Below are 26,792 nucleotides of genomic sequence, written 5' to 3'. Positions count from 1 at the left end.
GTTTTTTACAGGGTCATGAGCCTAAAAGGGGGACTGTGAAAGGAAAAGGTCAAAATGGAGCTTTTGTGTGTTTTTTTGATGTTGTTGTTTTTGGTACCAGGGATTGAATTTAGGACCTTGCGTTTGCGAGGCAGGTGATGGCACCACTGAGCCAAATCCCCAGCCCCAAATAGGGCTTTTAAGAAGGAGAGTTTAGTGAAAAGGAGTCCTGCCTGTTTGTCAAGAGAAGGGTTGAAGGATGATGGGAGTTGTGGGGTGTAGCTGTGCTTACTGGGCCTTATTAACCCACCATCATACAGCTTTAGCAGGTGTCAAAGTGTAGCGGGACAGAAGAGGCTTAAAGTGGCGTCAGAAGCCTTCAATCATGCTTCTCTGCTCCTCAACCTGTAGCCTGCCCCAGGTCACCTATCTTAGTGAGTTTGCAAACCCAGAAACCAGGAGCCACCCGTCCCTTTCAGCCCCCCCTGCACCCCACCCGCAGAAGCCAGCTGTTCCTGCAATCCGGGGATTTTGCCTCCTCGGTACTCTCCAAACCATCCTTTGTTTTCCATCCCCGTGGCTGCTGCTGGCCATCATCTCTTTCCTGGTCTCCTGCAGTAAGTACCCTCTCTCACCCCACTTCCCATCTGAACTTGTAAGGAGTCACAGCCATTTCCTAAAATCCATTTTAAAGTGACCATGTCATTTCCCTGTTTAAAAGCCTTCAATATTTCCCCCATCCTCAGGAAAGTCCACTCCCTTCACATGGTTTATAATAGCTGCCATATTTTTCTAGCTCCTCCCTACCTGTTAGCCCCATTTCTTATGGAAATCTGGCTTTTCATTCTAAGTATCAGCTCTGCTAATGAACTTGCAGTTCCTTGGCAGACAAGGCTCTTCCGAGAACTTGCCCTTTCTCCTTACTTCCTAGCCAACTGTGAATCATCTCTCCCCCAGGGAAAAAGAATTAAGCATCCATCCTTTGTCTACTTACTTTCCTCTGTATCCCTTACTTCATGCTCATGAAAGACTTTGGGGCCCTGATAGTGGTATACAGATTAGACTGTAAAACCAAGTGATATTCTTTCCTGTATTTTCAGCATCTATAGTACATGACCAGCACAGAGTAGGACCTCAATGAATGTCTGCTAAATGAACAGATAGATGGACAGATGGGTAGACAGATGGATGGATGGATAGGTGAGAAATCTCTGGTCCATCTTGGATCTATAAGCGCCCTAGGATGATAGGCAGAGTCATATTCCAGTCATATTCCCTCATCTTCCCTCTTCCTTACACACAGATCCCACTCACCTTGGATCAGTGGGAAAAAGAAAGACTTCATAGCAAGAGAAGATGTGACATCAAGATGTTGATGGAGGAGGAAAAGGAGAAGATGCCAGAGAAGGCAACAGAGGAAGCTGGAAGTGGGAGGGCAGGAGCCCTACTGCCCGCCTATAACATGCGCTACTGCACCCCCAGGAGCCTGTAAGCACCAACCCAGAGGCATTGGGGCATGCAGCACATAGAGAGGAGAGGAGAGGAGAGCAGAGGGGCACACAGAAAAGTGTGCCCAGCCTTCTTTTAGAATCTCCAATAGAGAATCTCTTGGTGACAAGCTCTGAGTTCACTGTCTCTGGAGATGTGGGTGCTGCTGGTGGGGTAGAGCCAGTCTGGGCACAGCTGTATATTGAAGGAGCCAGAATATCTCTGAGCACATAAATTTAGGTATGTGCGGTGTCCCACATACTGGCGATGTTTACTGGCCTGTTCATGACTTCCGCATGAGGCTCATGCCTGCTTGCGTGGTGGCTAACGCCGGCATCCTCTTTGACTCAGCTCAGTCCCAAAGTGCTCTTTATCTGCAAACAGCCCACCCTAAAACCAAGCCCATAGGGTTGGCAGCGTGCAGGGAGGGCAATAGAACCTGCAGGAGACTGCAATATTGATTATGCCCAAAGCAATAAAGAGTTAACTCCACAACTGGCTTGTTTTGAGAAGTGAGTCTGGCCAAAGCCTATGTGCCAGCTCAGAGTAACTCACACCCAAATTCCATTCCCACAACTAAAACCTTCTTACTAGAAGGACAGTGTTCTAATCATAATCATGTATTTTGTCTATTCTGTTCCTAATTCGAGAGTTCTTTGTCTTATCTTTTACAAGCCTTGCTTACATTAATTTTCATAGAAACCACATGATTCCACATCCTCTCACGTATTCCTGCCCTTGCATGTAGCTTACCTTTACCCCAATTGATTACTAATAAAAATCAGTGGCTTGGACTGGCCAGCACCTTTGTTGGTTGAACTGGCATTGATCATCCTGGCACCCTGCTTTCTGTCTCTCTTAGTTTTGTCTTTTAGGTTTTTTTCTCAGGCCTGCACCATACACTGGGCAGGAGACTAGAGCCTACTGCAGGGGTTTCCAGTAATGTTTCAGGGGCCTCCAGTAAGAACCGAAAGTTGTGAGTTTCTGGGGGAACAGCAGAAAGGCCAAGCCATGCTTGGCTTCCTTTATCTCCAACTCTGCCTAGATAGCTCCTAAGATACCTGCACTGACACAAGCTCTGGGTGGACAAGCAGGGTGACCATATATGCACATGCCCTGGACTCCTGAGATAGTTTTGCTGCCTTAATGTAGCTGTAGACTATCACTACGTTATTCACTATCAAAACCATTCCCTTCTGATGATGCACTGCGCAGTCACTCTACCTACAAGGTTCTTTACAATCCTCTGGGAGAAATACAGGTGTAATTGCGTTATTGCTTTCCTTCTCCTGGACTTTCTCTAAGAACATTTCAAAGAACAGGTTGGGATTCCCTTGCAGGGAACTCTATCAGCAAACCCACAACTCCAGACAGGACAAATCCAGACCAAAGAAGGAAATGCAGACATTTGCCCTTTTGAAAAACCTTGAGCAAAATTCCAAGACTCATCTTTCCAGGGTGCTAAATACCAAAGGGAACTGGGACAGCTCCCATCCAGGGGAATCAGCATCTTTGGGCAGCAAGCTCATGATCTCTAACACTGATTAGTGTAAGAATCACCAGGATTTCTGCTTTCTGCTACTACATCTTGGTTGGATTAGATAAGAATGGTAGTGTTTCTACAAGGAGCACTTATATACATCCTGTTGTGGTTTATGTCTAGATGTCCTCCAAGAGCCTCACGTGCTCATAGGCAGGGCTTTTGGAAGGTGACTGGTTTATGGGGGCCCATAGCTGACTTGCTTTTAGAAGGTAGGTTCTGGTCATAAGAGATAGGTCACTGGGAATGTGGCCTGGAAGGGTTTGTCTTCCTCCCCAGTTCCTCCCTTCTCTCTCTCTGCTTCTGGTCCACCATGCCTCTCCACCATGTCATCTTGCCTCGGAGCCAACTCACTATAGGCTGTAATGTGAGCCAAAATAAACTTCTCCTCCTTTAAATTGTGGGTGTCAGGTATTGTGTCTCAGCAATGAGAAAGTGACTAAGACACATCCCAGACTTGGAAGGTCTTGTTTATATGGTGGGCTGGGCAAAAGGAAAGATGTGTTTCTTGGAAGAAGGCAAGAAAAATCTAGAAACATGTTTTATTTTGTGGATTATAAGGTGCTTAACTTTATTCCTAGAAGAGAGTAAATTTAACAACCCAGGACTTTTAATGAAGTCTGAGGGAGTCTGAGCAATTGGCACTACCCAGGGTGAAAGATATGGCAGCTGCATCTATGGGTGACCTGTGCTGAGAGGTAACTAGTTCGTAACAAACCCTCCAGTGCCTGCTATGTGCATTTCCTTCTTCTTTGTTCATTTCCAATTATTGCTATGTGCATCTCCTTCTGAGCATGCTCTGGATGGCAAGGAAGCAGTAGAAAGCTACACAGTCTGTAACATGCCCACAGAGCACACACCATCACCCTGAAATGTGTATCTAAGATGAGTATAGTTTATTTTCCATGGAAATACTGTCATTCCATCCTGGAGAATAAGATAAAACGCCAGCCTTTTGGTCTTAGAAATACAGTGAAACAATTACAAAAAACTACAAACAAGGGCTGGGGATTTAGCTCAGTGGTTTCGCCGCCTGCTGCGCAAGCTCAAGGAACCGAGTTCGATCCCCGGTACCAAAAAAAAAAAAAAACAACAAAACTACAAACAAGCCACTAGTAATGATGGACGCCTGTAATCCTAGCACTCAAGGAGGCTAAGGCAGAAGCATAGCAAATTGAAGGCCAGCCTGGGCAACACTGTGCGACCCTGTCTTAAAACAACCACAGCCAAACCCTATGAACTAGAAAGAAGAACTGATTCTTCGTTGGTCCTCCTATTCCTGGAAACAGTCTGTCTTGGAGATTCTTCAAGTTATTTCAAATCCAAACCCACCAGTTCCAAAGCGCAGTGCTCCTTGCTTGGAGCAGGGCAGGACCCTGGGGAGGAAATGGCTCCTTCCTGCAAAGCCTAGCTTTGCTCTCCTACCTGGATCTCCGTGCTATAGGGCCCTGGGGAGCAGTTCTGGTCTCCAGCACTGGATCTCTGGCTTTGCAGAGTGCCAGCTCTTATGTCCCCTCACTTGCAAACTATATGCTGCAGGAAGAGCTGGGAACTGGGTGAGGCGATGTGAGGGCACAGCCATGGCTTACTGCCCCACAGGCAGCTTTAAGTGGCCTGAACCTGTGTCTGTCCTGCTGAAGGTTAGAGGCCCAGAGAAAAGTCCCCTTTCAGAACTGCTGCTTTGGGGCAGCAAGAGCGGTGGGAGGAGCAAGTTCACAGTTACTGAGTGTCTATCATGTGCTGGGCACTGCTAGAGGTTTACTGCCCCCACAGGAGCTCAGTTTACCCCCACCTGCAATGCACCACCGCACCCCTGCGGCTTATGCCCCTTTCAGATGACCAAAGCTAACAGCAGGTGGAAATGGGGAACTGAGGAAGGGACTCGGGCCCTGTAAGGCCTGTTTTTCTCTGGCAACCAAGGCATGTCCCTTACATTCAGCTACCACACTAGCACTGCAGAATGGAACTTTGATAGATTTTTTTTTTCCTTTGGAAACAAGTGGCTTCTCCAAACGTCCTCAGGCCTGGGGAACAACTGGCTACTCCCACGTCTGGGCTGAAGAGTGGACAGAATCTGCAGATGTCTGCACCAGGAGGTCAAGTCCAGTTTCATTCCCTTAGGCAAGGGAGGGAGAGGTGTGGTCTGGGATAGGATGGAACGGGCCTGGGGCGCCTAAGATCTCAATGCATTCCCTCCCCAGGAGGCCTAGCCATAAATTTATAGACTCCAACACACCTGTGCCTCCGGAGATGGTGATTTGAAGCAAACAGATCCTTCCATCTCCTTGGAGCTAGCTCTGAATAAAACCTTTCTCCTTTTTTACCAACATAAACAGCTTCTTTTGATTTCATAGTGGAGATTAAATGAACCTGATCTATGAACTTAAATAACCGGTGAAATCGGAACACGCAAATCTTCGGCTTCTCCCTTCTTCCCTAGGGGCCCAGGTTTGGGGGGGGGGTCGGAGGTTTCAGGTTACATCTCTGCCTTTCCGCCTGGCCCCCAGGGAAGTCCCCCGAGAGGCTCCTCACCTCCGAAAGATGTTCCAGCGCGGTGGCGGCCGCTCCGGGGCGCACAGTGGGACCGCAGCGCGCCTGCCATCCGGCGTCTCCAGTCGCAGCTCCCTCCGGCCGGCGGGGGGCGGCCTGGGTCCTGGGGGGCCAACGCCGCGGGGCTTCGCGCCATGACATCAGCCCGGCCGGTTGTGGTGCAGTGTGCAAAGCGTACTGGTTGGTGTGGCTAGGGACACGCCTTCCGGGAGTGGAACAAAACGGCGCGCGGGCCGGGCGCACCCAGCCACCGCTTCCGACAGCAACTGTCCCGCTGCCGCCCAGCAGCTGCCAGGTGAGTGCGCCCCGGGCACGCGCCCCAGCCCGGGCGTCCTCCGGCGGTGTCCCCAGCGCCTCCGGGACTTCTCTGCCCCGCCGCGGCCCTGGCGGCTGCGTGGAAAGTTTAAAGGAAAAGTGAGCCGGGAGGCCTTCGGGGGCGAGGAACTGTGAGAAGTGCCGCAGTTAGCCCGGGCGGTGCTTCCCTTTCCAGGAGGCACTGGGTCCCTCCCCACTCCAGGCCTTCCTGGACACAGCTGGCTTCCGCGTGCCCCTGGCCCAGGGCGACCCTGCTCTCCCCACCGCCTGCAGGTCGGACAGAACAATCGGCGATTCTGCCGGCCACTGACGCTCATTGTGTGGCAGAGGGATGAGGGCATCCGTGCCACCCCCTCCCTCACCCTCCTCCTCCGGGAGAGAGCGCCCGCGGGGGGGGGGGCGCGGGAAACATCTGGCTTCGTGGGCCTGTGGGGCATCTATGGCCTTGAAAGCAGGTGTGTTTTCCTTCTTCCGGCAGAACTAGGTGGAAGCCGCATGGTTTCACCTCCCCCACTCAAGTCTCTGCTAGGTGGGGACCAACGGCTGAAACCCGAGAGAGCCTAGGTTTTTGTGGCCTCAGTCCCTGAAAACTGGGGAGCAAGGAAGGGGCTGATGTTGAACACATTTAAGCAAACGGCAGTATTTCGGGCACTCTTATGCAAATTACTATATGCTACCTAACAAGCAACCCATGAGGGAGGTATTTTTTTTCTAGTGGCACAGGCCTGAGAGTATTCTGTGCCCTTCTGGTTCTTGGGCTGTTGTGGTCTAATCAGGTTCAGGTCCAGGCTGGGGCAATAGTGTGAGCTCAGGCCCTTCCTAAGGTGCTGGACTCCAGCACCCGCCCTCTGTTCCCTGGAGACAAGTGCCAAGAGGCCACTGCCTTGGGACACTCACAGTGGCACCAGGGAAGCCTGCTGGGCTCTGATAGGAAGTTTATCGTGGAGACCCTAGAATCATGGCAGCCGACTGTTTTGATTCTTGGATACACATGTGGCCATGCACAGGTGACAACTTCTCAATGCCTCCGCTTTTGGGGGGCTGGGCCTTGGTCCATGTATTACGCAGGGCTTCCCCTGCAGGCCTGAGGTACTGCTTTCTACTGTCCTCCCTCCCGGGAGATAAGCGGGCTGGAGCTGGCTCTCGGCCATCTCAGAGGCAGGTGGCGTTTGGGGACTGGGTGCTGAGCTTCCCCTGCTCTGACTCACCTGCTACCTTCTGATCCTGCATCAGTCTCTGGCTTCTTTCAAGAGAAACTGTCCTGAGCCCTCGGTTGCTTTAGGCGCTTTTTAACTCCTTAGTGCTGAATAATCTCCCAGTGAAGAACCCTCTGCCTTGGAGAGGATATTTGGGGCAGGGACTGTCCGGCAGGGGAGGAAGTTTATCCTATGGAGGGTGTGGCCGAGGGTGTGGCCGAGGAGCTTGCTGGAGAACTGCCCCAAAAGCTTCCTGCCCCGTGTGGAGGGTCTGGGGAGATGAGGGAGAGAACTGAAGAGCAGGGCCTGCTAAGAAAATGTGAAAAGCTGTGGCACCTCATCCTCTTTGCCTCTGGTCACCCTAGGACCCATCTCATTGGCCCAGGTAGTTTCTTTTTGTAATCGCACACGTCTGCCAAGGAGCCAGCCAGCCCTCCCTGGGCCAGAGTAGCAACCTTTGAAGGTAATGTTGACCCTTGATTGGTGATCAGTAAACATTTGGTGAATAAATGGGGTAGAAATGGGCTTTCTGCCAGAGACGCCCTCTTGGGCACTTATAAGCCTTGCAGCCACTTTTGCTATGTGTGTAGTGCTGTCAGACAGGGGCTGGGGGTAGTGTTGACAAGCAGGGGGTGGGGGGGCAGGCTTTATTTACGGTGGATTTCCTGCTGGGGAAAACAAATTGAGAGGACTTTCTGAGGGCTTGCTAAAGTTTGAAGTATTTTGCAAGTCTGGCTCGTTGTGAGAAGTTGGCTTGCTAGAGGACTTTGAAGAGGCTTGCATTAAACATTTTGAGATTTAGTGAGAAAAAGACTTTTTTCCTCCAGCTCAGCCGTTTGCCATTATGCAAGCTTGTTGGCAAACACATAGTGACACAAACCTGAACAAGTGTTAGAGGTGGCCTTTCCTTAAGAGAAAGTATGCAGATACCTGCACTTGCTGTGGGCCAGGACTGTGCTAAATATTTCACGTATATCCTCTTGGACAATTTAGGAGTTAAGTGCTGATGCTTGCCATTTCATAGATGAAGAAGCTGAGGCCCAGAGGTGACAGGCACTTTGTTGAGATCTTAGCCATCCCTGGTGGAGCTGCAATTCCAGTGTAGTCTATTTCCACAACCTATTATTTTTCTTTGCTCCTCTACATTTTCTCTTTCCAGTTCTACTCATTTAGGAAATAGCTGGCATTTGTGAGACACATTAGCTTTACAAGACGCATCACAATGGCTTACAAATGACTTAAAAGCGGATATGGCCTTGCGAGTTTTAATGTAGATGGAGGGCCTGTGGGGCCTGGGTTAGCACTCCTGAGCTCTAAGTCTCACTGTGCTACACAGCTGTTGGGGTAGGGACCTTGCAAGTTCATTTTCAGTTATGCTTTCACCAGATCTGATGGATGTTTGTGTTTTGGGGCCAGGTTCGCAGGAAAGAAAAGAAGCCTGGGAAAGGGCCAGGTTTCTTGGGGGGGGGGTGCAGACATTAAAGCTGCTTGGGGAAGGGGAGAGAAGTAGGTCTTGAGTTCTAACCAAGCCTTGCCTACTGTTTCCAGATGTCAGGAATTTATATGTTAATGACGTGGCTTGTACTACGCAACTTCCCAGGAATTTGTCTGACGCCAGTATTGAGTAATTCCCATGTATGGTAAAGTGTGTAAATACGGAGGCAAGTGTTTCCAGACTCTGGTATTTCCAGTGCTTCCAAAGACCAGAAGCATCGTCTGACTCCTCTGTGGTGACAAAGGTCACAGATGGAGGGCCTGGGGAGGGATGAGGGAGTGAGGGTGGGGGTCGTTCCAGGAGGGGCCTGGCATTCTTTACACAGGGCTGCCGTGGGCTCGGGCTTCCTGAGATGTCAGCTGCCAGCAACCTGTGTTTATAGGTCCTAAGTACTCATGTGTTTTTACTTTTTAATAATTAAGCAGAGAACAGTCATTCAGACCTTTTTGTTCAGCACGTGAATTTACCCAACTGTTAGCACTGTAAGTTGATGTCATCCCAGACAAAAGCAAAGAAAGGCAAACTATTAATTAGTCTGTGAAGCCTGACTATAATACAGGATTTCCTGTACCAGTTTTGTAGTACTTAAAGAAAGTCATAGAGCAGGGGAGGTGTAGCTCAGTAGTAGAGTACATGCCTAGTACGTGCCAGGCCCTGAGTTTGATCCACAGTGCTGCAACACACCAAACCAAACCAAAACAGAACAAAAAAGTTACAGGCCCCCATTTCCACCTCAATATGACCTTCAGATTTCAGAACTCCAGAGCTCTGCCTTAAAAGGCATTAGTGGACAAATGGGGAAATGGAGAGATATAATATTGCCCCTGGCAACTCACAGTCCTACAGGGGTCCAGTAGCACATGGATTTGAAAAGAGAGAGAGCTCCTGGCTTGGAGAGAGGAAGAGAGTGCTGGGCTGACGTTACAGTCAGGTTCTGGGGTATTTGGGGCCTGGAGTAGAGAATCCTGGCTCAGTGATATGGTTGACTTCTCAGAGAAATGAGATATGTGCAGGGCTCCAGAGAAATTATGTGTTAGGACCTTAAAGCTGAGCCCGAGCCTGCTGTTTCCCTGTTGACCACCCCCAGCATACACACCAGGAACCATTACTTTCAGGTCTATTTCTTAGGCTCTCAGGTGTCACCTTGAAGATGCCAGCTCTGTGGGCTGAAACCAAGCAGCCTCCTGCTTCCTCTTCTGTCTTTGGCTGTTCTCTGGACATGTGGGATGTGGAAGAGGAGGCTCAGCTATGGGTTTGGAAAGAATGGCAGCACTCTTGCGTACCTGACAGATACCAAGCAGCTCAGGTAACTGGGCAGCACATTTCTAACCAGATAAACACTTGACAGGTCTCTGCTGGACCAAGAGAGTGGACACTTAAGCGCTGTGCTCATCAGTTACTCTTTGGCCCTAGGGAACAAGTAATTATGGAATGGGAGAGATGGGATTTTTCCACTGGTGCAATAAGGATGTGGCATGGTTTGTCAAGGGGTTGAGAGGGGGCCCTCTTTCTGTCATTGGTGGCTGGCAGGTTAAAGATTGTATATCCCTGAGATGATTCCTTAACTTAAAGATGACCCACTCTGCCAACTTTCAGGGGATTTGGGGTGAGTGTGAGAGTTTGTGCCCTGTGTCCACTCTTTACTCTACTGCTGTAAGAGCTGCCATCTTGGATCTCTCCTCTCAAGATTGAGGGTCTGAGTTCAGCTCTTGAGACAATTAGACCAAGAAGCCAACTCAAGCTAGTTGCTTTTTAGGAGACCAGGCATTGGTGTCTAGTCTCCAGCCAGCCCCAAGGACACTGATATTTCAGGTAAATAACTGACTGGGTAGTTCCAGTCACGCCGCAGGACATTCAAATTGTACACCATGGAAATTATCAACACAGTGAAGTAGCACAAACCAAAACACACACACAGCAATTCCCTGCGGGACTGTAACTCTCAGAAGGAAACCCACTGTAGACAATGTGATTACAGAAGATAGTCACGATTTTTGACTGCCCAGAGCCATATGCAAGAGTGCCCGATGTAGGTAGGACACAGGTCCCTGCTTGTGATGTCAGGTAGCCAGGGGGAAGTAAGCCCCAAAGAAGGGCAAGTAGCTTGTCCCAGACTCATTGGCTGGGCTGACAGCTAATCAGGAATTACTGTCCCCATTTGGCCTGATGTCCTTGAGCCTTATTCCTCCCAGATGTGGATTAGCAGGAAGGAGGGTAACCAGTTGGCTTCACATCTGGCAGGGTAGTGTTACAACCTCTGGGCTGTACCAGTTGGGCTAGTGGTAGTCGGAGGTGTGACTCCTGCAGTGTACCAGGCTCTGTGCCATCATGGCCATACATTCTCAGCCAACCCTCGGACCTGGTTTTGGGAGTCAGTGCTCCATCTTAGCGATAAGGAATGAAGCTAGAGCAGAAAACATCCTTTGCCTTAGATCACTCAGCCAGGAAGGGGTGCATCTGATGTTTACCCTCGGCTCCCATTTCCTAACCACTGAATCGCACAGCCTGAACTCTGACCTAGGGAACTGTTTCTGATTTTTTTTGTCTTTTTAAAGAAAATTAATTAAGTCTATTGGTCTAATTTAGATATAGGGAACTGTTTTTGACCACAGCCTCCCCCGGGTCTTCTGTCCCCCAGGACTTCAAAGGCAATTGAGAGGGAGCCAGTAGGCAGTCCACAGACTGAGAAACAGCTTTCCTTTTAAGGCAGTTCAGCCTTCCCACAGCCAGAATTTGGCTGCTGGAGAGAAGGGGCTGGGCAGAAGGGGGAAGGGACACCTGGGACTCTTGGCCATATGCAGGTGTCCTGGGGGGCCCTCATCTGGGCGAGGGGGCATGGAGCCCATCTTCAGGGGCTGTGAACCCCTTCCTGGCTATGGCCAATCTCTCTGCTTCTCATCTGGAGGCCCAGAGGCCTGACCCTCAGACGCCAGGCTCACAGGACTGGCAACCCAGCCAAGAAGCATCCTGACCAGATTCCCCACTGACAGCTCCTTGGGCTTCACCCATCTCCGTGGCCATGTTCCTGATTTCCCCAGGGCTCTGCTGGATGTGGGCCCTGACATGGGGCCAGGGAAAACAAGGGGAGGCCTGTCCGGAGCTATGGGTCTCCCCCAGGGGGAGAAGGGCTTTTGTATCTGGGAACAAAACACTGCTTGGAACTGGCTCTCCACCATGTGGTTGGGGAACTGTCTTCTCCGAAGGGTGTCCCCAGGGGCATGAGTGTGCCCCTGCTGGTTCAGGGTGATGGAAGGGAGGAGAGGGCCAGGAAGAGAGGCAGCATCAGTGAATTGGGCACCCGCCATGTGCAGCCACTTTTAAAGGAGCTCGGCCCACAGATAGTGACAGGGAGTCTGGATACCTGCATTAGAATCTAGTTCTGTCTCTTCCAGCTGTGTGACTGCAAGCAAGTTGCTGAACCTTTCCGAGCCTTGTTTTCCATATCTGTAAAGCAGGTATAATATATTCACCATCTTCAGGAGATGAGAGTGAAATGGGATGATGTAGAAAAATAGACCCACATAGGCAGTTGGTGGCAGTCCGGGCATCTTGGCTGCATAGTTTTGTCCAGGCACCTCAGGGGGAAGGAAGCCTGCGTGATTGGACACTCTCTCAAACAAAGTCGCCCTCATATCTCACTGGCCAGAAGTGGTCTTGCCCATTCCTGAACCAGCCACTAACAGGATTATGGAGTCACTGCTGTTGGCTTAGATGACTCAGGCTCTGTCCCTAGGTCCAGGGATGTGGCACTGAGTCACTTGGGAGAATGTGGCTGCATGAGTGGAATCGAGGTTCCTGTGGTAAGGAGAAGGGAGCGATGCTGATGAGCAGCCAGCAAGCAGTGCACGTTGCTGCTCCTGCTCCTGGGGAATTGTTTTCCACGTCCTGTGTGGCTTTGCAGTTCCATGTCCTTGCTCAGTAGGGACAGTTGGTCCCTGGAGCGCTCAGGACAGCAGAGGCTGGGAATAGGGCTGAGCCCGAGTTATCTGGGGAGGCAGAGGGACACTGGCAGTGGTCGGAGATCCGGCCTGTGGGGTGACCTGTGTGAGTGGAGGTCGGTCCAGAATCTGGAAAGGGGGAAACTGGGCTCACGCTGTGGACAGTGGTCCCTCCAGTCCCTGCAGGGGAGGACAGCGGCACTCGGCCTCTGCAGAGCCTCCCCAGCCCCGTGCGTGGTGTGACTTGAGGCTTCCTGCATGCCTGAGCCTGAGCTGGGGATTGCAGGGGTGGAACACAGGTGTTAAGTCACCAGCCTAGGACCCGAGGTGGAGGAGCAGGAGACACCTGGAAAGCAAGTAGGGATCCGGGGGAGGATGGGGTTATCTGCAGGCACTGGGGCCCCTGGTGGGTTCTGAGCCAGCGGGTGCTCCTTGAGAAAGACCTGGCAGTGTGCAGGGACGGAGTAGGAGACTCTTCTAGAGAGGCCTGGCTGTCACAGTGTTGCTCTGCATGTGTCCGTGTGACTAAAGTAAAGGGCTTAAACGGGGTGGGTTTGATGCTTTGTCTAACTAGCGTTCAAAGACAAATCAAATTTAGGTTTAAGTCGATGTTTTCTAAGACTGTTTTCCTTGTCTCTCGGTGATCAACTTCATACCAGGGTTGTCCCCTCTCCGCTGGCAACAAGCCCAGAGCTCCCTGTGTGGCTGTTTGGGGTGGGGCCAGGGCACTTGCTCCCAGGAAGCTCTCCCAGAGGACAGGATGCTTCTGCTTCCATTTCAGGGACCCCGGAAATCCCTTCTCCTGTCCCGCTGGCCTCGAACCCCCCAGAGCCCATAACCTTGACTGACTGGATTAGGGCCAGGCCAGCACCAGGGCTGAAAGGGGACTGGTTTCCCAATGTGGCAGAATCCTCGGCAAGAGGCTGTCGTAATCACCTGGGGAAGGGGAGGCCATCAAGCTGGTGGAGTGCACAGGAGAGGAAAGGGGAGGAGAGGTGCCAGAGAGCTGGTGAAGCTGAGGGCTCAGCGCTGGGCTCAGGGTGGTGAGTAAAGGGGAGCAGAGTGGGACGCAGCTAGGGGAGGGTAAATAGCCCATCCTGGTTCTAGGCCCAAGATGAGATTCCTTAGTGAGGGAGACGATGGTCACGGTCACGTGTGGAAATGCAGAAGTCAGGAGAAGGAACCAGGCGGAGAAAGAGGAAGCAGCTTCTTCAGAGGGCTCCTGTGTGAATCAAGGCCCCTGAGACTGCACACATGACCTTGGGCTTGGAGGAGAGGCCAAGGCCACCCACACATGGGTCCCTCATGGGGGAGACAGCAGGAGATTGCGGAGAGGGTGGGACCGGTGGGAACTCCAATATTTAGAACGTGGGAGTGGAAATTATCTCTCCTGCTCCTCAAAACCTTGGGGAAGATGCCCATCACCTTGGTAATGGCCCCAGTAAAGGGTGGAGCTGGCATTACCAACTGCCCCACCTGACAGCTGCGCTCAGCCTGCGCACTCACCAGTCACCTCCTCTAGTTCCCAGGCTCTGCAGAGACACACCTGGCTCTCAGCACCAGGACCGCCTTCACTCACTCCTCAGGTATCCGTGGAACACATGTGTGCCAGGTGCTCTGCGGGTCACGGGAACTCCATGTGAGCACAGCCTGGACCCCCTTCCTGAGCTGAGGCCCATTTAGACAGGAAGCCCTTCGGTGTAGAGCCCGAGGGTCTTTGACGCTGATTCTGCAGCTGCCGGCTGTTGTTGTGTGACCAGGGAGGTGGGCTCTGGATGCCACCTCTTGCTTTTCAACATCTCCTTTACACAGGTCCAGGGCGCTTTCTCCTTAGGCCTCTTTGCCTCCCGAGGCAACAAGCCCCTTTCCTACCTCCGCGGATCCCCCGCTCACCAAGTCTTGGGGCGCCTCAGCTCCCACCTCATGCCCACTGTTGTTGGCTGTGGCCCCTTCCCTTCGTGAGCTTCTGCCGAAAGAGCTGGAAGGGTCCTCTTCCTCTTCATTCATAAGTCTGTTGGTGATTGAAATGGAAGGAGAAAAGTAGATCCCATCAGCTTTTGGACTTTCTATTTCTTTCTTACTGCCTTTATATTCTGGGCTGCTTTTTGGCAAATCAAGCACTGACCTGTGGTATCCCGTCTTGTAGTCTTTTTAACTTATGTGTTAATAATTATTGAACATTTGCTTTATTTCAGGGCTTTGACTTACTGTACCTCGCTCAGTCCCCAGAAGCACTCTATGAAGTAGCTTCTATTTTCATCTCCCTTTTGCAGATACAGAAATCAAAGTCTGGAAGGGCCAGGTACCCTGCGCAGGGTCACACAGCCAGTGAGTGGCAGAATCAAGATGGCACCAAACTTTCTGGCATCAGGACCCCAGCTCTGAAACCAATACATGGAGAAACACAAAGTTGGTGGAGGCCACCTGCTTTGGATTCACTGGGGGTGCTTTAAATTTAAAATTTGAAATTTAAATTTAATACTTAAAAATTCAGATTCCTCATTCTCAGAGGTGATGATTCATCAGATCTGGGGTGGAGTTACAAAATCTGGTTTTCCAAAACCCTTCCTCTGATCCCAAGGTGCCCTAAAGTCTGAGAGTAGTGCCCTACCCCCTGTGTTTTTTGAAATCTTTTTTCTTGATCTGTGTCTTACATATAAAAGAATGCACACGACCTACATATGGAGTTCAAAGAGTTATTATAAAGGAATTGTGCATGTGACAACCTCCCAAGTTAAGAAAAAGAACTTGGCCAGCACCTCAGCAGACCCCCTGGTGACTGCCACACCACTGAATTCCTTTCCCCATCCTAGAGGGATGTTAATCCCCTTGCTTTTCTGTAATACCTCTGCCACCCATATGCTCCCCTCTCAACCACAGGAGTTTGGCCCGTGTGTGGACTTCACACAGATGGATTTGTGCCTCAGGAACTCTGGCTGCTCTCTGCACATTTTGTGCCTGTTCTCTTTGTGAAATGCACCATGCTGATGTAGGTAGTGGCAGCTGGCTCATTCCCATCGCAGCATCCTCTGGAAAGCCTGGATCACATGCTCACTCATACTCTTTCGAGTGCCGAGCTCAGGGCTGATAACCCAGCATCCACTCGCTAACTAGATTAGACCAGAGGACGGACCCCCAAGTAGCAGCTGGAGGATGTTGAGAATGAGCAGGAAGTGATGGTGATCCCCCAGGACTGGCGGTCTACATGGGAGTCCTGCCTTCACCCAGTGCCCCCTGTGTCTGCCTGCTTCTGTCTTGGGCAGTCATGTTTCTGTGAACTTAATTCCTATTTTGTGTCCCTTTTCAGAATGCCGAACTGGGGAGGAGGCAAGAAATGTGGGGTGTGCCAGAAGACTGTTTACTTTGCTGAAGAGGTCCAGTGCGAAGGCAGCAGCTTCCATAAATCCTGCTTCCTGTGCAGTGAGTACCGCCCAGGCCTGCTGTTACTGCTAGGAGGACAGGGACCTGGCCTGCCCCCACACGCTGGGCCTGTCGACACCCTAGGGAACTGGTCCCGGAGGATGTAAACAGCTTGACATTTGGCTGAGGCACAAGCTGGGGAGGGAAACACTCAAGGGCCTCTTTGTTCCCTTCAGAAGCTGCTTTCTGAGGGGTGAACTCCTTGAGCTGGTGGGGGTGGCGGGTGTGCAGGGGCTCAGATCCAAGCTGGAAAGATTTGGTTCGAGAAACTTTCCACTGGGCTCCCCGACTACGCCACCCGCTCCCCGAGCCACAGTCCCATGATTTCAGAGGAAGGCACTTTGGGCCCAAAGTTAAACGAGCTTTAGATCGAAATTATCCCTTGTTAAAAGGCAACGGAGGGCCACAGCCTTAGAGTGCAGGTCGGTGTGGAGGAGAGGGAGGCCTGGCCTTCCTCAGCCCCGTGCAGCCCTCAGCTGGAGCTCACTCCTCACTGCTCTCAGCCTGCAAGGAGGGGAGGAAGGGCACAAAGTTCACTGCTCTCCACTCTTACTCATCCGGAGAGAGCTGCTGCGGTCTCAAGCACAAGACACTGAGCAGCTGAGAGGCCAGCTGGACCCTAGGAGCCTGACTCCACGGTGCTGCACTGGCCGGTACCCTGGCCGGGTGATTGTCCCGGAGGTGGCAGCTTGGAGAAGCCTGTCCTTAGATTCCTAAGTGATTGGCTGCCTTGGAGAGGGAGGCAACTCGGGCAAGATGTGTTTCCTTTAGGGGAGGCCAGGTGTCTGGGTTTCCCTGAGATACACATGTATGTGTGTATGTTTGCACATGCACACATGCACATATACACCAAGGGGTCTACAGCAAGATGGTGTGTTACAGAGGTGCTCAGGGGGCTGAAGTTCCAGCCCGTCTGGGAGATCTAGGAAACAGAGCCTGTCCTGCATGCCACGAGGTCACTGAGGAGATCTGATGTTCCTTTGTTCCCAGGTAGTTTGAGCTCCACAATAGGACCCAGATAAGCCCAGGACCACCTGCTCACCAATGTTCCCAGCTCTCTACCTCCTTCGGGGCAGGGCGGTCTGAAGCCATCAGAGCAGCAGGGGTCTGTACACTGTCCAGGGCTTGGAGTGACAGTCCCAGGGCTCCTCTGCTGACTGGGGAGTGGACAGGCTTTGGTGGAGCTTTGCTGGAGCTTTGCTGGCTTCCAGCCTGCATGCAGCAGCGTCTTGTTATGTTCAGCTCGTCACTTCAGGAGTTTCAAGCCCTTTCTCTTTTGAGAGGGAGTAAGAGAAGGGCTTGGTGCTGGTGAAAGGAGGGTCCAGGCTGCTGGGATCAGAAGGACGCCTCTCTTTGTTCTCAAATGTTGCTTAACCATAGACTAAGAGGGGCCAGCTGTGGCCTAGCGCCTGTCTGCAGGCCTTCGGTGGAGGAGTAGCTGTTGGTCAGGCATAGAGGGAAGTCAGGAATTCAGGGGGTGGCAGAGGAAGGAAGGAGTAGGGCCTGGGGTGACAGGGATTAGAAACAATTGCAGGAAGCCAGGCGGGGGGACAGTGTGGTGTGGTTATGTGACTGGCATCCCTAGGGGACGGTCATGTGTCTCTGGGTTTTGGGGCACGGTCAGTTCCTGGGTGTCAGGGCTCCAAGTAGACCAGGTAGTACCTGTGTCAGGAGACTGGGGCGAAACCCCATGTGCACATTCCTAGTTCCTGGAGCAGCACCAGCACGAGGTGGCTTCTCCAGAGACTTGCTGAGGCATGGAGGGAGCATTGTTTCTCGTTTTCAGTCGAGTGAGTCACGTGTCCAGCTTGAATTCAGCGTAACCCACAGAATCAAAGAACTTTCCCTCTGATGGTCTAGACCTGAGTGGCAGTAAGGGTCATCCTCCTTGTTGGCCTGGCCCGTGTAGGTCCCCACAAAAGACTCTTCTGATTCTATCTGAGCTCAGCTCAGCATGGCACCCGCATTGCCTTTCCAAGCTCTGGGAGGGGTGGGAGGAAGATAGGGATAATGTAAGAGGCATTGTCAGGCAAGAATCACTTCCCCTGGGCTTACCTTTGGCCTGGAACCAGGACCCAGAGGCTCTGCACACACCCTGGGGTCTCAGTAGGGCAGCCAGTTCCCCTTAGCAGGTGGTTCAGAGCCTGGAAGGAGCTGCCCCGAGGCTCTGCCCTGCTCTGGGCCACGGTGAGGGTGGCCAGCCAGCCTAGGGGGAAGGGCCAACCTGTCCTAGCTCTGTGGTGCTGACTAATGGGACTGAAGCCTACAGGCTGGCCGGAGGTCGTTCACCAGTCCGGAGCACAGAGGAAGCTGGCAGCCTTGCTCTCTGACCCTCAAGCTGAGGGTTAAGGTCAGTTTTCACCCTTTTGCCCTGTCCCTCCAATGCTTGACCTGCTCTAGAGGAACCATGGCCTGCAGAAAATCAAGTCTGGATATGAGGAGCTGGAGTCTGGCCTGTCCTGCTTCTGGCTGACTCTTGTGAGCTTAAGCTTTTTGGGGGGCCTGGGCTTTCCTTCCAGAAGCAGAGAGAATCACTGCTCTTTGAGGGGTGAAGGGGCTGCCTCTTCCCTGAATTTGAAGTATATTTTCCCAACAACACACTACTTCAGTTCTTTTTTTTCTTTTTTCTTTTTTTTTGGTACTGGGGATTGAACTTGTATCCTCCAGCTTGCAAGGCAGGCGGCGGAATCACTCAGCTAAATCCTGGCTCCAGTTCTTTTTTTTCTTAACATGATTTGATAGAAATGTACTCAGGTTCCTCAAATAAGGACTATATTTGAAATCCCCCTTGACTGAATCCTTAGAGGACCTTACAAGTGAGCTGAGGTCTCCACGACATCACTTGGATGGAGGTGGAGGGACAGAGGGTCATGGTGGGGGTTGGGAGGAGGGCCACGGTGGGCAGGACTGTGCCTCTGAGGCAGACAAGGGAGAACAGGAAGGAGTGGGGCAGCTGTGGCAGCTGAGCAGTAGTGCCATGTGGAGGGTGCCAGCTTGTGGGCTCTGATGTCTCCTGGGCTGAGTTTCTGAGCCTCTTGTTGGAGAATTAGTCAAAAGAGGCCTTGTGCCCTCAGCCACTCTTATCTTTGCTTTCTACCTTCCCTCTGGTCTTGGAATTCGAAGTTCAACTTAGGTCTTTCAGGAAATAACTGCAGGCTAATTCCTGACTTCCTGCCCTAGAAGGGAATGTTGGAGCCAGTGGCTTCTTGTTCCCTCACCCTCCTTCTCAGAAGCCAAACCCCAGGGGAGGTGGTGGGAGGTTCCTTATTTGGGTGACCCAGAGTGCCAGAATGGGGCGGAGACCCAGAGGGCAGGAGAAGAGGGTCCTTATTTAGTCTGAAGTCTCCAACCTGGGGGTCAGGGCAAAAACAGCTGGCCAAGGGCCCTTGAAAGGCAAGAGGATGCCAGGCTGCAAGGAGCCAGCCTAGACCCTTCTCCGAGGGAAATGAGAGGCGCAGCTTCTTTCATGGTGCCCCTGGACTTCCAGCTCAGAAGGAGGTGTTGGAGGATACAGTCCAATTGGACACACTGAACTCCCAACATTTAGGGACTATCACAGAACCTAACTAGGGGTACAGGAAGAGAGCAAAACAAATGGAGTGAAGTTGAGTCTTGGTAGAGTAGCTGGCCTATGATCCCTTGAGGCCTGGCCTGCCCTCCCCTCCCCTGTGGTGACAACTTTATGTAATACTAATAAAAGTAGCAAATATATGCACCTGTTACGTTCAGGGCACTGTGCTAAGTATTTTCATGTATAAGGCCTTATTTGATTCTCAACCACCTTTTGGGGCAGGTGTTATTAATTGCATTTACAAAGGAGGACACTGAGTCTGGAAAGGGAAAAGAACTAGCCCCAGGGCACACGTGGGGAAAGGGAGAGAGCTGGAACTTGATTCAGGCTCTTGGCCTTTCTGTGCCTGACATCTGGCACAGCTCCCCTGAGATCAACAGGAAGGTGTATGAGGCCCCCAGATTTTTCTTGCTCATCTGCCCGTCCCATCTCTCTTATTCCCCGAGTCAGGAAATTCTTCCCCATGTCCAGCCTCATTCCTCTCAATGACAAAGTGATTTCTAAAACTAGAAATTTCAAATCCTTCTGGATGTGGTGGTACACACCTAAAATCCCAGCTACTGAGGAGGCAAAGGAAGGAGGATCACGAGTTTGAGGCCAGCCTGGACAACTTAGTGAAACTCTATCTCAAAATTGGAAAAAATAAAATAAAAAGCTGGGGATGTAGTTTGGGGCTCCTTGGGTTGTTCCAGTACCATGTATCATGGAGAAAAAAGAGGCAGAAGACAACAGAGGGAGGGCAGAGAAAGAAACTTCATATCCTGGTGTGATTACGTTGACCTGCACCTCATTGCAAAGCCCACCAAGCTGGGAACTTAACACCTGCTAAACTTCTTTTCAGGGCGCATGACTCCACTCCACTCTCCTGACTCCCATTGGCACACACAGATCGCCTCCTGTCAGTTCCATTGTTGGAGGCAGGAAAACCCTGCCCTTTTTCCTTCCTGTCTGTTTTCTCCCTTGCTACTGGAATATATGGTCTCTTTATCAAGGGCAGAGTGCAGGCTTCGTTTGACATCCTGTCGCTTGGAGACAGCCTAGGCCATTGGCTCTGAATTCTGGGGTGTACCACAGGCTGGGGAGGGGTGATGGTACAGAGGACTGAGGGAGGCACCCACAGATTCCTGGAAGTGGGGCTTGGCCACCTAGAGTCAGGCATGAAGATCCCACCCCTTTATCCTTCAGCTTTTTGACTACCTAACTGGACATCATTTCTTCAGGGTTAGGATAGTGCGTATGTAAAGTGCCTGGAGAGCTGCAGCTGCAGGGGACCCAGGGAGCAAGCTGCTCATCCCTGTTGCATCTCACCATTGTAATTTTCCCTCCACAGTGGTCTGCAAGAAGAATCTGGACAGCACCACTGTGGCTGTGCATGGAGAAGAGATCTACTGCAAGTCCTGCTATGGCAAGAAGTATGGGCCAAAAGGCTATGGCTATGGGCAGGGCGCAGGCACGCTGAGCACTGACAAGGGGGAGTCCCTGGGCATCAAGCATGAGGAGTGAGTACAAGATCTTCTACCACCTTTTCTTGGTTTCACTTTCTTAAGCCCCCCACCCCACCCCCCACCTTGAATACATTCTCAAATGTTTATGGTTAAGCAGTGGAAGGCTCAGAAAGCCATTGATTTAAAAGGGGATCCACAGCCTATTGGAGGAGGTGAGGACCCAGCCCAGAATGGGTCAGGCCAGCATGGAGCGGGCATAAGTCTCAGAACTGGGAGCTGCCCCAAGAATTGCTTAGTCCACTTTCTTCACTTTATAGCTGAGAACCCTGCCCCCCTCAAGTGAGTGAGCCAGACCAAGGCTTGGAGCAGCATCTCGGCCACACCAGCCTCTCTCTTACTCTGCCATCTTCCCCTGTCGAGGGGAAGTCATTTCCTTGCCCTAAAGCTCGAAAAGTCTCTGATCTGCTGGTAAAGGGTGGCTGTCGGCTGTCGGCTCTGGAGGGATGAATGGTATTGATACCCCACTTACCTAGTTTCAGCCAAGGTCATTACACCATCGGGAATGACTGGTCAGCAGATTTTTCCTAGAATACATCTGATAACGGCCCGGCTGCAGAAATGAGGGGCCAGGGAGAGCGATTCTTAACAAATGAGGTGTTCCGAGAGTCCAGAAGTGTGCTACTTCAGCGAAGCTGATACTGTGCTGAGCCTTGGTTTGTCTACCTGTAATGTGAGAGATGACCAGGGAGGCCCTGGTGGGCCTAGCTTTTGTGACTCTGGCTAGGAGCTGCCCGAGCCCTGGAACGGTGGAAGTGGGGTCCTGCCTTTGCAAGACCAGCCCTCTGTATTTGTGAGTGTAAGTCATCTCATCTCACGCCCTTTCCAATGCAGAGTCCCTGGCCACAGGCCCACCACCAACCCCAGTGCGTCCAAGTTTGCCCAGAAGATTGGAGGCTCTGACCGCTGCCCTCGCTGTAGCCAGGCAGTCTATGCTGCGGAGAAGGTGATCGGGGCTGGGAAGGTAAGGTGCTGCTGGGGATGGGAGAGGGAGGGCCGCACCTTCCTGACATGTGGACCCTGGGACTCTGCTCAGGGGACTCTGAGCACTGAGCGTTTACCCTCTTCCCACCTAGGGAAGGCGTAACTCTTTGCTCCGGTGGGTTACTTACCACCTTTCGAGGAGCTCACACATTGCCCATAAATAGTAACATCCCCGGCACTGATGGATTGTCCAGGGACAGCCCACAGGGAGTTGCAAAGATCAGTCTGCACTTTAGAGTTGAGTACCATAGGGTTTGGGCGTATGTGAGAGGGTTGCAAAGCCCCTAAAATTACATGCAAAGTTTTACAGGAAAGTGTCTCTCAGAAGATTTTTAAATCCCCCCAAATGTTAAGAACCACCCCAAAATATATTTTCTGTTTCATACGATGGGTTCTCCCAGAAACCCATCTGTATAAGCCCAGGGCCGAGATTTTTGAGGTTCAGGCCTGTTAGAGCTTGCGCTGTTTATAATTTGCCACGCCTGCCCTTCCTCCATGATATTCTGATAGCAACTCCCAGTCACCATGCACATTGCGTATCACCATAGCATCCTGACTGTTCCAAACAGGCCGCAGTGGAGAAGACACAGAGCCCATGACCTAGGGGTTTATAGTCTCACACCTGCAGCCCGAACATCACAGGCTGTGTGGCCAGGGAGGATCTGTGGATCATCATGCCGGGCCTGAAATAGAGCAGCGACTTGGGCAAGATCACTCAGCAAGCTGATAGCCCAGATGGGCATAGAGCCCATCTCCAGCTCTTCTGGAATTGCGTCTTGGCTTTCACATCCTTTGACCTTAAAGAGGAAGATCAGGGGGAATGGGATGGGGAACCAACACTTAGGCCAAGACTAGCCTGCAGCAGGTTCTCAGCCCTCACAATCATGGCTGGAGATGGGAATTATTATCCCCCTCTCAGCAGGACTGAATAATTTGCCCAGATCATCTGTTGAGGAAGCAGCTAGGTCAGTTCTCCAGAGCTGGGTAGTGGCCTCTGCTTGAGAGAGGAGGAAGTGAAGACTAGGTGACTGTTGAGACCATCCAGGGGACAAAGGGGAGGCCTGAGATCCCGGTCCCCCATCTCGGCTCCCTAGACCTCTCCACTCTCCCTTGGGCACTTGAGGAGGAGGCAGTGGACAAGGTCAAGTGACCAGGAAACAAAAGGATCAGCTTCCTTTCTCACCTCCAGCCTGGGCACTGGTAGCTCTGCTGGGGAGGCCTCACTCGCCTTAAAAGGCATTGTTTTGTCTGTTCTGGCTGCCGCCTGCCTCCTGCTCTTCCTGCGTTAGCAGAGCTGTCTGCACATCAGCCTCTCAGCTCGCCCTGCAGTTGCTGATGGATGCCAGCTGCTGAGAAGTTGCACTCCGTGTGGGGTCTCATCACTGAGTAAACCTGGGCTCTGCCTCTTCCCTGGGAGACTGCCCTATGTGGCCTTGGGCCACCTCTTAGAACCACAAGGCCCCTTCTGTGGCCCTGGAGAAACTACATTCCTCGGGCCGGTTCCTGCCAAGTTCAATGTGTTGGGAAGACGCAGTCCCCTTCCAAAGTGATAATGGACAACACTGACTCGGGCCTCTTCTGTGCCTGTCCCTGTGAATGAAATGGCGCTGGTGAAGTCATTTAACACTAACAGCTGCCTGGTGAGGGAGACATGGCCGCCCAGTCTCCAATGAGGCCCCCAGTTCTGGAGCTTCAGAGGCCAGGCTGGTGCAGGAGAACCCCTATTCCAAATGCCTGCTTTATGGCCAGGCACCTGATGTTTAAATATTGAGTCCTCACATCCATTCTGCTTAGTGGACAAAGAGGTATCTGGGAGGCCTCCAGGGAGGCTGTTCTCCTTGTATGTGGCAATGGCACGACAAGTACCACTGATCTGCAGACAGAATGGGCTTGTCTGGTCTCGGTTATGGGGAGCAGCTGCCTTTTGTGCTATAGCTGGTGCCACTAACCATTGTGACCCTTAGCGGCAATGCCCCATTGAAGGTGGCCTGAGGCAGCATGGGCTTGGTCCCCAGCCAGCTGCCCCCACTACCCATCACCATGGGCCATGTCTTCCCAGTTGCCCTAGCCCAAAAGACGTCAGAAGTGCCCTTCCACCATGGATATGTCAAAGGGAGTGGGCAAGAGTCGGGTGCTGTAGTCGCTGGTGGGCCGCAGCTTTGACTCTTTCCTTCTTTTTTGGCACCGGGGATCGAACTTGGGTCCTTGCGCTTGAGCAGCAGGCGGCGAAACCACTGAGCTAAATTCCCGGCCCAACTACTCTTTCCTTCTTTACCTAGTCTTGGCATAAATCCTGCTTCCGATGTGCCAAGTGTGGCAAAGGCCTCGAGTCAACCACTCTGGCCGACAAGGATGGCGAGATTTACTGCAAAGGTGGGTAGTTTCGCTTCTAGTTGAAGATCAGGAAGCCCGAGGAGGCAGGGGAACTAAGCAGTGAGCCCTTTGCTGAATATGAACCAGTTCCTGGCCTCAAACTCCAAAAGCCAGAGCATCTAGCCTGACTCCTTCATGTCACAGATGGGAAAATGAGCCCAGAGGAAGAAGCAACTTGGATGGAGTCAAATGACAAATTCGGGTGGGGACAGGGGCACAGCCTGGGTCCCTAAGTCCCAGCCCAGTGTTCTCCGGCAGATGAGGCTCCTTCCTCGTTTCAGTGCAGGGGCAGTGGGCACAGTGTGGAGTTGAGGGCACAGGTGGCGGCACTGGCAGACCTCCCTTCTCCAGAGGCCTGGCATGGGCATGGCAGGAGGAGCTGCGGGGAGGAGCACCTGTCCTTACCCCTCTCTCCTCTCTCTGCAGGATGCTACGCTAAAAACTTCGGGCCCAAGGGCTTTGGCTTCGGACAAGGAGCTGGGGCCTTGGTCCACTCTGAGTGAGGCCACCACCACTGCCTGCTGAGCCCGGCCTCTCCTGTGCTTTCCATCACCATTTCCCTCCCAGCCGCCATGGAGACCCCCGGGGTTCTCTCACTCAGCCCTGCCACACATCACTAATGACTTGAGCTCCATCCCACTAAGGAGCTTCCCCTGCCCGGCATCTGACACCGTCACCAGGTGGAGACACCTGTCTCTGTGGTCTCAGTGGGACCAGGCCCTCTCCCCACAGCGCACCCACAGACCCCAGCCTCTTCCATGTCATCGACTGGCCAGGACTCCTGACCCCCATGTCAAAGCCCAGAGGAACAGCAGCAACAGGCGCGGGGGTGGGGCAGGGAAGCCGGACCAAGATGGGGTGAGGAAAGGCTGCGGTTTACTGGCTCCCAGAGATTCTCCTCTGTGGGAAACGGGGTGGGCTCCTTGGTGTCTCTCAGAAGCCCAAGGAGTCCAGCTCAAGTCGCTACGGGAGCAGAGAAGCGAGCAGACAGGGTCACAGGCCTCAGAAAGAAGCCACTTGCTTCCCTAGGCCTCTTGCCTTTGAGTCACTGTGGAACTGGTGTCCTCCCATTTCAGGTTAGATAGAGAACAACCCAGGTGTGGGAACCCTAAAGTCAAGAGGTTGCCTGACCTCCTGAGTCATCTAGTTCCCTGTTTGAAGAGGGGAGATCATAACGAAACTCTTCCAACCCACATTTGCTTTTATCAGGGCTCCGAAGCCCAGGGTAGTTAGTTAGCCCTGGCCCTAACCTTGGGTCTGAGGCTGCAGGGGCCGCTCCTCCCCATTCCTGTTTCAGCACAGCCCAGATCAGTGCTCTGTTCTAGCCGTGCCAGACTGATTATTCCCCACATGTGGAGGGAGGCAGACTCACCTTCACCTTCCTACAATACCCTTTCCTCTCCCAGCCCCTGCAACCTGGACCCTGCCCCTTCCACCCCACCCTTCCGGGCCTTCTCTAGCCACTAGGCCCTCCTTCCTCCCAGGCCCCCAGGTCCGTAGCAGCTGGAGGAAGGAGGAGGCACCAGGACTCTGTGCTCCCAGGAGCTGAAAGGACAACACTGTAGCTGTCAACTGCAAGGGCCACAGGCATGGGCTGTACTCAAGCTGATTTCTCATCCAGTCAATAAAGCTGTTTAGAACAGAACTCTGGTGTCTTGAGCCTGTGTCTGGAGCACTGCCACACCCTGAGAACGAGCAGGAAACTGGATGCCAGAATCCCATCAGCAGGAGGCCTAGGAAAATGAATCAAAGAGGACTTTCTCCTGCTTTTTCCTCTATTCTCTCCTCCCTTTTCCTTTTTGTAGTTCAGGCTGGACCTGAACTCACTATGTATCTTTTTTTTGGTACCGAGATCAAACTCAGGACCTGGCGCTTGCGAGGCAGGTGGTGGAACCACTGAGCTAAATCCCCAGCCCATTATGTATCTTAAGCTTGTCTCCAACTCATGATCCTCCTGCCTCAGGCTTCCAACTGCTGTTATTACAAGTGTTCGCACCAGGCCCAGCTTGCTCTGTTTTTTGTAAGGACAACTGGCTTTTCAGTAGCAGTACTCACTGAAGGGACCCTGCCAACAGCACAACACTGCCTGGCCTCGCCTCCACCCCCACATCTGGGCATGGGAATTGTTTGGACTCTGGCGTTTAAGGGCTTGGGCAGGTCCCTTAGACTTCTCAGATCTTCTCCCAGCTTGGAAAGCCCCAGCGTGAGATGGAAACTCGACCGACAGGAGGAACTTTCACATCAAATCCTGAAAGCTCGCTTCTGCCTAAGCGGGGAAGGGTGTTGGGCCCAGCTCAGCCTGTTGCACCGTGAGGACCTCCACAGCCAAGTCCGCGGAAAGCCAGACTTCTCAGAAACAGCCGCATGGGTGGGTGGGTGGGGGGTGTCCTTTGTCCTACCAGCACCTGGCTGATGCTTTGGGGCAGGACTTCTCGTCCGCC

The 26,792-nt window shown here is 52.3% G+C and overlaps 2 protein-coding genes across 5 annotated transcripts in view; one reads left to right on the top strand and one right to left on the bottom strand.

Moving 5' to 3' along the window:
• Nav1 (neuron navigator 1) overlaps nt 1-5,678 on the bottom strand; it is a 280,922-nt gene extending 275,244 nt beyond the window's left edge. Inside the window, exon 1 of one of the 3 annotated variants that reach the window (XM_087194151.1) lies at nt 5,540-5,678. The gene's annotated coding sequence lies outside the window, so the exon portion shown is untranslated. The remainder of the gene's footprint in view (nt 1-5,539) is intronic. The other 2 variants (XM_087194150.1, XM_087194148.1) reach the window with 2 other exon arrangements.
• A 38-nt stretch (nt 5,679-5,716) lies between these two features.
• Csrp1 (cysteine and glycine rich protein 1) lies at nt 5,717-25,996 on the top strand. 2 transcript variants are annotated; one of them, XM_004862236.4, is made up of 6 exons: nt 5,717-5,852; nt 15,809-15,921; nt 20,823-20,991; nt 21,829-21,958; nt 24,258-24,351; nt 24,778-25,996. In XM_004862236.4, the coding sequence occupies exons 2-6, from the start codon at nt 15,810-15,812 to the stop codon at nt 24,852-24,854; spliced, it is 582 nt and encodes a 193-aa protein (XP_004862293.1). In that variant the 5' UTR covers nt 5,717-5,852; nt 15,809; the 3' UTR covers nt 24,855-25,996. The 2 variants fall into 2 exon arrangements, with proteins under 2 accessions (XP_004862293.1, XP_021097848.1); XM_021242189.2 differs by lacking the exon at nt 5,717-5,852 and adding an exon at nt 7,245-7,531.
• Nucleotides 25,997-26,792: the final 796 nt, after the last annotated feature.

Source organism: Heterocephalus glaber, unplaced genomic scaffold, assembly GCF_053883595.1.
Source record: "Heterocephalus glaber isolate CG9 unplaced genomic scaffold, H.glaber_assembly_v1.0 deba00001600, whole genome shotgun sequence".
Classification (NCBI taxonomy): Eukaryota; Metazoa; Chordata; class Mammalia; order Rodentia; family Bathyergidae; genus Heterocephalus; species Heterocephalus glaber.
The sequence above is the reverse complement of the archived record's forward strand: the minus strand, read 5'-3'. Positions and strand labels throughout refer to the sequence as shown.

Coding starts and splice junctions, on each gene's coding strand:
- Csrp1 (XM_004862236.4), top strand. CDS start 15,810: ATGCCGAACTGGGGAGGAGGCAAGAAATGTGGGGTGTGCCAGAAGACT. Junction 20,992..21,828: donor CTGGGCATCAAGCATGAGGA/GTGAGTACAAGA, acceptor TTTCCAATGCAG/AGTCCCTGGCCACAGGCCCA. Junction 24,352..24,777: donor TGGCGAGATTTACTGCAAAG/GTGGGTAGTTTC, acceptor CTCTCTCTGCAG/GATGCTACGCTAAAAACTTC.